Source organism: Copidosoma floridanum, unplaced genomic scaffold (assembly GCF_036245765.1).
Source record: "Copidosoma floridanum isolate Cflo_tuat_1 unplaced genomic scaffold, Cflo_Japanese_pri ptg000021l, whole genome shotgun sequence".
NCBI classification, from domain to species: domain Eukaryota; kingdom Metazoa; phylum Arthropoda; class Insecta; order Hymenoptera; family Encyrtidae; genus Copidosoma; species Copidosoma floridanum.
The window spans coordinates 16,031,309-16,044,085 of NW_028321898.1; the positions used below are offsets into that span (position 1 = coordinate 16,031,309).

Below are 12,777 nucleotides of genomic sequence, written 5' to 3' on the forward strand. Positions count from 1 at the left end.
AAGAACGAAGCTCTGTAAACGTTAGTACTGCATTCATGTTGTTTACTAAAACAAAAATTTGAAAAACGAATGAAAAAAAAAAAAACAACAAGTAGTTTAGTACTCACGATGGTTGAACTTCGTGAGAACGTCGTGCGTAAATACAGTACTCATGAAGTTCAACCATCGTGAGTACTAAACTACTTATTGTTTTTTTTTTTTCATTCGTTTTCAAGTTTTTGTTTTAGTAAACAACATGAATGCAGTACTAACGTTTTCAGAACTTTGTTTTTACCGTGGGTCCCATGACCCATTAATACCCTCTGGTTTGTTGGTTTTTTATTAATACCATTAATTCATCGTCTTGGCGAGTAAGAAATATACTCTACGAGAAGTATATGGACGATATACAGTGTCATAAAGTAAGTATACGACCGCCTTTACGTTACAAAAGCCCATTAATATTGTGATAAATGAGCGAAAATAGTCCTTTTAATAATTTGTTACTAAATTTTTTTTTTTTTTGAATTTTGAAATGATATTTAGTGGAATTGTGAAATCCCATGTCATGTATACTTAACATTCATTATTTCGAAATACTTAGTTCCTCTTCTTGAATTATAAAAATCGAATGCTTAGCATTCATTGAACATCGAGCTGCATACCTGCTTCTGCAATCACGTACAACTTACTTCTTTTGAAACAAAATACCATCGCAAAACTTGAACTATGCATGCAACCTTCAAACAATGTTATAAAGGACTTGTTTTACAACATTCATTCGCACACTCTTACATCCAAGAATGTAAACCATCAACAATTTTAACATTCCTTACTGCGTATAATTCACAACAATTATTGTACACAATTTCGACAGTAAATTACACCAAATGTAAAATCTGAGAGATTAGCAGTTTTAACTATAAGTTACTGTATAATTATTGCACCACGACTGTGCCCGTGTCAATCGCGAGTAGTTAGGTAAAGCTCTGATTGATCGTTCAGATCCTCAACCTGACATGTCCTCCTTAAATGTAAGAGTATAAAAATTCCTTGCACATATAAATACTCGCCTTTTCTTTTTCATTAAATAGTTTAAAGTAACTATAAAGGTGAGAGAGTAAGTTTTGTTGCGTATTTTAAGGTGGTTCATCACACGAGTACTATCTGATTGCATGACATCAGTCCATCACACCTACAAACATCCGATCATGACGCTGCCATAGCACAAGTAACCTGTGTCTTTTCATTCATAATCACCTTTTTGATAACTAATACCAAAATATCACCTGGCACACCCAAATTTTTTTAATATCATTGAGAAGCTTATGATTTCTACTTTCAATTCCTAGTTTTATACGAAAAGTTAAGGTATATTTTGAAAATTTTGTAATCAATATTGTATGACCTTCCATCAGAGCATAAGTTAAACATTAATTTTTAAGAGATTTGTTTTAAAAAAATTGCCTGGCAACACAGCTTCAAAATTTTAGAGGTGATTCGGTTCACATTCAACTATAATTCCTCCAAGTTTCGTTGATACTTAAGGTATTTCGATTTCGTAATGAGACACCTTAAGCCAATATAAGATTTAATTCGGTGATTAAGCTGCGTGTTAGAACCGTGTATTTCAAGCAAATGTAATACTTAGTTTGGCGATAAAGCTTGTGGGAAAAGCTCGAGTAAACCAGGCCACTGTAGACTCGCCTAAAAAGTGAATCTAAGAGGAACAAGAAAAAAAGAACCGTCAACTTGGGTTCTGACGTTAAAAGCAGCAGCCTTATTATCATAATCGCCACGAGTACCCTTGTGTAGGATAAAAATCATCATTGTGGTCAACCTAGTAAGATCTTGGGACTGTGTGCGAGCAAGCAGCGGCTTAAGAACGTCCAATCTCTCTCTATAGTCCATCCAACGCTCTCTATAGTTTGGTATGTCGTTTGTCTTTCTCGCTTTACTGTGAAAACATATCCTATTGTAGCTTTTACCACGCTTATTAATTAATCTCTTCTCTCAAAAGGACCGTCGAGATGTTTAATAAAAATCAATGCGATCATTACATTTTTTTTTATCATTGATAAAATTACCATCTAAAGTTCATTGTTTATAAGCGAGGTAAATGCAATAGAAGCGCTTAAAAAGATATCAGCCCATAAGCCTACATGTAAAAATTAACTAAGTATAAATATTAATTACTCAGCTCCTAAGAACCCTCATGCCTTTAAATTTTGACAATGCCATTTTCATGACTTTATTCATTCGTGGATAAATTATCATCTTTTTCTCATTGTTAGTTCTGTAACCGAGAGAACTCCCTTAACAACGATCATAGAAGTAAGTTAAGTTAAGAAAAACTGTAAGTTATTAAAACACTGTAAATGCTATTTTGAAATTTTATAATTTATATTATTTCGAAAAATCGATTCTTTTCGGCTTTGCCAAATTTATAAAATTATCAGATAAGACATAACTTGGTTGTTGATTATTTTCTTAGATCAAATATTTAAAGATTCGAAATTCCTACTGATAGGAACAAAATTTTAGCTTGAATGAATAAATTAAATACCAAGCAAAAATTAAGTAAATAATGATTAGAAATACAGTGATGAAATGACATTTCAGACTGTAGTTAGTGTATTTTCATGTATAATTAAATTAAAAATATTATCTTCATAATCAAGAAAAGCGTTGAACCTGTTTGTTTTTGTTTTCAATGACTTGATGTATTCTTTTACATTAAAACGGTCAATTGATCCTACTTTGGTTATTTATTGTCAGAGTCCGGGAATAAGTTACCACTAGCCCTTACTTAGATGTATCATATCAGGATCATTAATAATTATTCTACATCAATACATGTGCGCATAATTTTACTCATGAAAATATTGGCGAATGCTTATAAAAGTTACAAAAATGTGAACATTATCATCCGTTACGACAAACACATCTATGTACGTAAATTGGATTTTTACCTACAAAATTATTTTCAGATAGTGGTGAAATATTGCCCAGTATAGGAACTATAACTGGAAATGTAGTAGATTATAAATTAGTGTGACTTATTTATAAAAGATGGTGTACATGATAAGAATCAGTCATTATTTTAAAAAATCTTACCACGTAAATATCTCATCTCATTAATATATATAAAGCAAAGTCTCAAAAACCGCTGTAATCTCTAATTACCAAAACTATTCAACTGATTTCGATAAAATTTTGCATACTGACTTTTTATACTTCCTAAATGGTTTTAGCACATTTTTTTCTTGATAAAAAGTAATAGTAATAAATAAGCTCAGAATTCGCAATAAAAGTCATAGTATAAGTGTCAGAGTATAATTAAAGCCACCTGTAATTAAAGTCAGAGAGTTTGGTTATAATAATCCTGAACAGAAAATCGATTATCTTAGTTGTTCACTGCCAGTCCGTCAAGAACAGAGCTGTTAGTCGTGCAGCTGAGTATCCTGGCTACCAGCGACACTGACAGTTTGCAATGGGCTGACGGCTTACGCTGATTTCTGACCTGGATTGTAAAGATGACCAAGTGTCGTGAAAACAAAAGTGTTATTAACGCTAATACTAGGAGACGTCTGACTAGGGCATAACCACATCCAATGCTTAAGGGTATCATGGCCGTATTTCTGACCAACCTGGTGCTGTTCAAGCACCTCTTGCAACAATTTCAAGTTAAGGAGAACAACCTTACGTAGGTCAGGCAGTTACATCTGCTAGAAATATGATCAGCTTCTAACTGAAAGTATCGCTACTGGCCCTCTTCAAAGCCATCATAAATCCTTACGTTGACTAAACCACCAATCCATCTTATCATTGGTTTTTTAAGGCCATCTAACATAAATTTATGTCGGCAACCAATTTTTTTTCATCACTTTTTTTTTTTTGAAAAATGTTGTTTAAAAGTCAGTCATTCACTAACAGACGTCACAAATCGAGTTTTTTAAGTTTTCAAAGGTTAGGTTGTCGTGTTATACATATCTAATACTTTGTGCACGTTTATTTACGTACATGTTTACATACGATAGGATAAATTGGAAAGAAAAATAACTTTTACCATGATTTAAAACAACGTCGAAGAGATGAACCTTCCATGGTGGCTCAGTTGGCGAGGTCATGGGTTAGCACGCGGGAGACCGAGGTCCGATTACCAGCCGAGTCTTCTTCGAGCGCTTATGGCGAGCGGTCATGCTTCTACGAGCTATTGCCGTGTAACCTAACCTACAGTCGGGTAGTGCTTCGCCGCAAACTTTCAGTGCTGGTTTCCCCTATGATCTCTGCATATCGCTAATCGAGCAGCCTGCCAGACGGGTGCCCAGAGTCCGGTATGGCAGACGCAAGCCTACCTACCTCTCCCAGCATCTTGGAGGATATAAGCATGGGCGGCGTCATCAATATGGCCGACTCGTCCAACACACCACACCTCTGAATATCCGTGTCACTGGCACTCCAACCACGATTACTCCCACCTCCTACGAAGAAAATCTCTCGTATGATTTTCAACCGTGGCAAAAAAATGCCCAACTCTGCATCTCTCGAAAAGCTTTTTCGGCAAGCAAAAAAAGAGTTCAGCGTTCGTTCACAACCGAACACCAAATTTACTCCCAATACACTTAACGCAAAGAAGAGGCCTTTGCATGTATCGCCATCTGACGCCAGTGTCAAATTGCCATTAGAGCGTGCGGCCACTAAACAACAGTCGCACACGCAAGCCAGCTGGGATAAGCCGCAGCGCGCACTCAAAACGCGCAGCGTCAACGCACCCCTCCAGCAGCCATCGCTATTCACCAGTAATCGTTTCTCCCTGCTGCAAGACACAGAGGTAGAGAACGAAGATTCTCTTCTGAGAAGTACAACTGATCCCAAGTTTATCGACGAAAGCGTCGAAGATGGCGAGCTCCGATCTATACCACCGAAAGAGCCGCGTAACAGCACTGGTCAACGCTCTCCTGAACACCGATCGCATCAGGCAGCTGGTGCTACCATCCCTGCCTTATTGACTGCTCACTCATCCGAGCAAATAAGAGAAGCAGCCGCCAGCGCACGCTTACGCAGGGAAGCGACGTTGCCAATCAACGCAAGTCCACTAACAATGCAGATATGTCGACAGAGTACGTCACCACGCAACATTCCCAAGGCAAGAACCGTCCTCCTCCAATATTTGTGCGTAACCAAAAGATTGAAGAGTTAGTTAATTTATTTAAAGTTAAATTCAATAAAAGCGACTTTTATTTAAAGCAATTGGATAAAAATGAGTGTACCTTGTGTTTGAATTCGATCAGCTCGTTTAATAACATACTTCTAGTACTTAAAGACAATAAAATAGAGTTTTTTACGTATACGCCTAAAAACTCGCAACCAAAGTGCCTCGTGCTTCAAGGTATAGCAGGTGATTTTTCTGATACAGAATTAAAGGACGAACTGACCGAACTCAATGTTCCCGGCGTTGAAATCTTAAAACTATCAAAGGCTAGTCTCAACAAAAACAAAAATAAAAATAGCCCCGGCTTTTTTCTTGTTCACTTAAGCAACGATAGCATCGTCCAAAATTTGATTAAAGTTAAAACTCTTGCGTATCAAAATATTCACTGGAAACCGCTAAAAAAAAGAACTCTTTCAATGTACGAAGTGTCAATGCATTGGACACGCGAGCGCATCTGTTCACTAGAGTTTCGTTGTTTCGTTGCGTCAAGTGTGGGCAGAACCATGAGCCCAGTAACTGCTCTATACCTAAAGATTTGACTGATAAAAATTTACCGCACTTCGCAAACTGTAATAGCACAGGACATCCAGTCTTCTACAAAGGCTATCCTTTCTTAAAATTCACTAAGCATATGCAAACTAACAGACGCAACGATGCTCAAGCTGAAAAATTTGCGCGTGTCAATAAAGTAGATGCATTTGTAAATAGCGTCGCTTCTGCTAATCCCAAAGGGAGCAACGATCCGAATAACTTTAAATCTTACACTAAAGATTTCCCCGCCCTTCGCACAAGGCAATATACACCTAACTCCCTCACTTCACATACCGCTTGGCCCCTTAACGCCAATGCTAGTCAGCAACTTTTTGCTAATGGCCAACATTCTCCTGTAAATAATTTTAACTTACAAAGCTTTCTCCTCTGTATCGAACAACAAATCAATGAATCGATTAATAACAGATTCAATATAATACAAAACCTAATTGAAAATAATACTCAGTGGATTAACAAACTTTACGAAAAGCTGAAAATCGTTCCAATGAATAAAAATAGCTTTTAATCCTCATAATAGTATAAACGATAATTCTTCAAGAGCTGTTAAGTCACTTAAAATAATAGCCATTAATGTTAATTCTTTAGTCTCGCTGGACAAGAGATTCGATCTATGTAATTATCTCACGGATTCAGACTGCGACTTAGCACTAATAAGCGAAATCTAACTTAATGCCAGGCACTCTATACAATTTGCTAATCATAAAATTATACGCACTGACAGACTTAATAGCCTCAAGGGAGGTGGCACAGCTATATGGATTAAAAACTCAATAGAGCACGAAGCTATTTACTATTCGTCATCTGCGAGCAACTCCATACTGGAGAATACTATTATCAAAATTTCCCTCCCCAACAACAAAAATCTCTTCGTCCTAGCACTATATGCTAACAACGACAACAAAAAGTATTTTATAACAAAATTTCCAACAACTTTTCGTCCCTCAAACTCCACAAAAATTCCAACTATTTTATAATGGCTGGTGACCTACACGCTCGTAATGCATGTTGGGGTGACTCCACGATCAAGCTCAAGGGCGCGCTGCTGAAGCGCTGGGAGCAAACCAAAGGTATCCGCTACAGGGCTAAGGTCATCCCCCTTGCCACCCCCACTTTCCCCAGTACCAATTCCTACCTTGACCTATGTATATCAGACAATAGGCTAAACATCTCAAACCTATTATTTAATAAAATTACTACCGCTGCCTATAACAGCAACCACAAAGCCCTAATTATTGATCTGAATTTACAAGAGGACATTCCTAGAATAAGCCCACTCGCCTCCAATAGGTACATGTTTAAAAAAACGAAGTGGTTACAATTCTCAAAAAATCTCTAAACAAACTACATCTCTTCAATTCCAACTAACACTAATCTATCTAACGACGAGATAGACAAGTTCATTGTCGACATTAATAATGCGATAATCAGCTCAATTGAGAGCGTCGTACCCAAATACAAACCAAAAGACAATGTTCTTAACTATGTCACAACAAAGATAAAAAAACTTCACAAATACAAGTCGTTTCTTATCACCACCCTCAACCGTGAGTACAGTGCTTGGTGAAAGACAAGATTGATTGTACGAACAGATAATCACGATTTATTCTCGAATTAATCTTATAAATCTTTTTGTCAGCCTTTATTATTACATAAGTAATCAAATCATACATCAAATAAATAGCTGAATTCAATGGGTTATACAGTTATGTTTTACAAATAAAAAAAAACACAATTTTAGATAAGTTTCTTGTCTTTACAATCTCTTTATATATTTTTGTAGGCCCACAGACATAGTCCAAGCCATCTATCCACACAATCAAACCCTCCAATCTTACAGTAACAGAATTCACAATCCATCCGAATCCTTCGACAAAGCTATTGGTGATACTGTAAATATTATTGTGACTATGATATGGGGTGGAGTAAACGAGGCAACGGTCGTAGTTACGACAGTCTAAATGGGTACGGAACATTAATTGGGTTCTTATCAGGCAAAATTTTGGACTACACAACGAGGAACAGAAAATGCAAAGCATGCGATATGGGACGTGCCAAAACCGATCACGATTGTCGCTGCAACTACGAAGGCAGTGCAAAAGCTATGGAGGCGGACGCTGGTGCTGCTTTTGTCAACAATTCACCGATTTTAAAAGAGAGTAATCTTCAAGTGAGGGTCGTTATTGGAGACGAAGATAGCTCGACGATTGCTGCAATACGTAAAGAAAGTCACCTGGAAATTTTTAAGTTAGCCGACAAAAATCATTTAGTGAAGCACTTTGTCAACGATTTATACGAATTGGCAAAAACGTTCAGAGAAGTTAGTAGACAAGGTGTTATAGGTCACATTAAAAAGTGCTTTACTAACGCTATATCTCAAAACACGGGACAGGCTGATGATCTTGCAAAAATTTTAAGGGCTTTACCTTTTCACTTTTTTAATGAACATGAGAAGTGCGGAAGTTGGTGTTGCCGTGCATCAAAAATAGAAAAACAAACTGTTATTTTTTTGAATGAAGCGTTATTGCAACCGCTGCGCGATGTATTTGATAAATATGCTGTAAATGCACACAAATTTTCCGTGGCAGCTTCCAGCCAAGCAAATGAGAGCGTGAATAATACGATCGTGCACAAAGCACTGAAAAATGTGTGTCTAAGTACAAGTGTGTCGTGCGATTATCGAGTTGCCAGTGCCGTCTGCACAAAAAATGATGGTGAGGCTTCGCTACTTGAAATTAAAGAAAATATGACCTTGTCACCTGGCACACACACCTCCAAGCACGCTTTGAAAACGGACTCTCTAAGATTCAAAAGATCCGTTCTTGCACGATCTCATTTTCAAAAATTATGCCGAAAAACCTTGTCTAAAAAACGAGAGTTACTCCGAAAACAGAAAGAAAAATCTGAGGGTGTGCGAAATAAACCAAACTGCGGAATGAGTACAGAAACAAAACTGCCAAAAAAAAGTAATTTTCAATTTGATAATAAAACTACTGTCTTCTTGCTCTTTTACCATGATTAAGGAAATTTAAATGAAAAAACGTGGAATCTTGGAGCATGGCTATTCATTTCATATATTAGTTGGACAATGTGATCCAATATTTCGGAGTCATCCTGACTCCCTCTTCAGGGAACTATGCAGATGCGAACATGAAAATGCCAAACGCAGCATGACTGATAAAGACTAGTCAGTCATAACTACGGCAATGGAGTATTAATAATTAAATCATCTTAATATTATAAACTTTATCAGTCAAAATGTATATACAGTTAAGTTATCTACAATAAAGGTCACATCCTGACTCAGCACATGTAACTGAAAGATATTAAATGTAGTAATATGATGTTAAGGTCTTGTCACCACATCGAAAGTAATTTTCCTTTTAACGTTAATACCACTGCACTATCGTCCAATAACGCGATTGTATACTTCGATGTTGAAACGTCAGGTTTCGAAAAATGTGCCGATATTTTACAAATAGCAGCTTTACATGAACAGACTATTTTTAATTGTTACGTTACTCTGACTCAAACAATCAACCCTAATGCAACTAAAGTGACAGGCTTGACATCGGTGGACGGAGAATTGTACATCAATAATAAAAAATTAGTTACCTTGAATATTTCTGAAGCGCTACATGCCTTTCATCAATATTTAGTTGCTGTAGGAAAATCATGTGTACTAGTTGCTCATAACGCTCAATTCGATCGCAGTAAATTAGTTAGAGCAATCTTGAATAACAATTTGATAAATGAGTTCTCTTTAATCAGTGGTTTCTCTGATACTCTAATTTTTTTTTAAAAATGTTTGCCTGAGCGTAAGGGACCGGGTGCGTTTTAGTTGCAAAGTTTATCTAGAGATTTTTTACCAGAAAAAATCGAGAATAACTGGCACGATGCTGAATTCGACATAAGGACTCTAAAAGAATTAGTTATTAAGATTGCAAAAGAAGAAATATTACTTGTATCTATAAAAACTTTCAAACAAACTTTGAACGACATTAACGAATCGCAAGATATGGATGATACTTTACCAAAATTAAACAAATTAAAGAAAAATATTTCCTCTGGAATGTTAAAAAAGATTGCAAAACGAAAAATTACGTTTATCTATTTACAAAATAATTATTGTTCTGGAGGAGAATATGATATTAAGACCTTATTTTGTAAATTAGATGAAAATAATAAGCCATTTATTACTAAAGACAAGAAGATATTACAAAAAGTTATTGATTACTTGAAATCATGTACAAGTCCCTCAAATAGTCAATGATTAAGTCAATATTTATAACACAACAATATTTTATAAATGTTCGTTGTAAAATTCTGAATTTTACTACTTGCATATGCATAAATAATTTATTTCTTAAATTTTCGTCTATGTTTGTTAAATAATTATGATTTAAATAAAATTTATTGATTCAAAATAAAATATTGTTAATTTTCATCTATACTATCAGCTGTAGCTTGCGTACAATGTACTGGAAGGAATATACATACAGATTCATGAATACATGTAGAGATCGACGAAAGCAGTGTTGCCGGCTTTTCATAACGCTCCTCGTTCTACTGAAATTTCACTGAATTTATCAACTTTGCAAAGCTCGAACAACAAAACTATACCGCTGAGCCCTTTTACATTGGAACCACAGTTGCTTTATAATATAAATTATATCATACTATTTTTTACGAAACATTGTAAGAAGCGTTTTAGAGATATAAGCAATTTCGTTCACAAATCAACCCCCAATCTGGCGCTTTCCTATACCTCCTATGTTAAAAGTTCAACATTAAAACTTTAATATCTCCAAAACTATACCGCTAAGCCTCTTCAAACTTTGGCTCATGATAAATAATAGCAATCTTAAGGAATACACAAAATTTTAGAAAAATCGTAAGAAAAGTGTTTTTGATCGACTACTACCTTCAAAACGAATATAAGGGCTCTTATAATAAGTATTGGAGCTCCCAGCTAAAATCCATAGATCATACGAAGCCTAATTCATTTTTTCCAACTATTAACAGGCTTTTCAGGTCCAAAGGAGCCCCCAAAATCGATAGTATACTCCTTGATGTCGATCAGCTGTTCCTTCTAGAACGCTGTAATGCAAATATAGATGAGCTTAATATAATCGACAATAAATATTAGATTCTTTCGCCCCAAGACACTCTTAACGTACTTGGCGCATTCCTTGAAATGGTAAATATGCCACGCCAACTCAACGCCAATTGACCTTTTCTCACTATTTTTCCACAGCGTACCCCAAGTGGCCCTTATATTTTACAATCTGCCCAATAAAACTTCTTCAGGCTTTGACAAAATCCCGCCGATCGTTCTCAAACATCTTCTCACCAAGGTCATCAAGGACTACACCATTCTATTCAATAATTGTCTAAACAATAGTTACTACCCCAAAGAATGGAAAAAAGTCCTCTTCCTATTGAAGAAAAACAAGCCTAGCAACTGTGTGTCAAGCTATCGCCCCACTAGTTTCACACCAGCCATCAGTAAGGTCTATGAAGCTGTCATCAATTACTCGATGAAGTTCTACACCCGTGAGCTCAAAATCATCCCAAACAACAGTTTGGATTCAGGCAACACCTCTCCACAACGCATGCAATTCACAAGGTTATAACAGAAATTAATAAGCACCTCCATGCAGAAGAGTCAATCGGAGCATGCCTCATTGACCTTGAAAGAGCATTTGACTCGGCGTAGATTAAGGGTTTGCTCTACACGCTCTTTGACCTCAAATTTCCGTCTGATTTTATCCAGCTTGTTTGGGCTATGACTAAAGAAAGAGAGTTCATTACTTGAAATGGTACCCAAACTTCCTCCCTCACGTTCTCCATCCCAGAAGGACTCATGCAAGGGACCATTAACTCTCCAGAGCTGTTTAATATTTACACTTGTTCTCTTCCTATGCTCTCCGGCCTTAATTCCTCCAACAAAACTTATTCTGCTTGCTTCGCCGATGATTTTTTTGTGCTGATCGCGGATAGATTCCCCCCGGTTATTCAACACAAGATCAACAGAGTAATAGTACACATCAAAGACTGGTATACTCAACGAAACTTAAAAACAAACCTCCCTAAAACCGAAGTAGCTCTCTTCTATTTGTCTCTCAGACTCATCTGCGTGTCTGGGCGCAATCGAATTAGAAACGAAATAAAAGCATTCAAGATTACGATCAGCGATAATGAAACCTCTCACATGATCGACAGCAAAAATTTGGTTAAACATCTCGGCCTTTGCCTTGACTATTTACTTAAACTCACCCCACACGTTTTAACGCAACTAGATGAAACTAAAACAGCTTTTTAAGCCTATTCCAGGCTCTTCTTCAATAAGACGCTTTCTCTAAAGGCCAAAATTATTTGTTATCTTTTACTTACTCGTCCCATAATTACATGCGCCTCACCTGTTTGGTGGAACTTAAGCGCCTCTATAGTTGAAAAACTTCGCAAATTTGAGCGTCATTGTTTACGTGTTTGTCTGTACATCTTTAGAGAAAGAGACTCTGATCATTTCGTGAGTAACGAAGTCATTTATAATCTGGCTCAAATCCCACGAATTGATAATTTTCTCCTAAAAATCAACCGAGACTACTTTGCGAATCTTGCCAAAATTGAGAACTGCTACTGCGTTAGTTTCATCACAGACGCCGCTAGAGATTTTTTAAATGAGGCCCAATCGGGCTATCTGACTCCCCATTCCTTTGCCTTCTTTGACAAGAACGGTTACCTACAGGATGAACTTAATACCCCTATCCTGTATCATCTCAAGGCACCAAGCCAATAAGTTTATCTCATTTAACCCAACTGATTTGAACCCAGCCTCGTTTAAATACTCACGAACCATATCAAAAAACGACACACAGGACTTTCATCGTCTTAGCATTAAGTACTGGTGGCTCGCAGATGACGTCATATTCTTAGACGAGATAAGACGTTAGAAAATCAGATTAAACTTGAAAAACTAATTATTTAAGTACGCGCTATTGTTGCCCTAAGTATTGGGTCTGTCATACATA

General features: G+C 36.5%; 1 protein-coding gene across 1 annotated transcript; it reads left to right on the plus strand.

Annotated features, from left to right (window-relative positions):
• Positions 1-6,719: 6,719 nt before the first annotated feature.
• Positions 6,720-12,545, plus strand: LOC149374143 (uncharacterized). Its single transcript, XM_089594747.1, is given in 5 exon segments — positions 6,720-7,033; positions 7,527-7,648; positions 7,651-8,709; positions 11,054-11,372; positions 12,254-12,545. Coding segments are annotated over 5 exon segments (2,106 nt in total).
• The last annotated feature ends 232 nt before the right edge of the window (positions 12,546-12,777 follow it).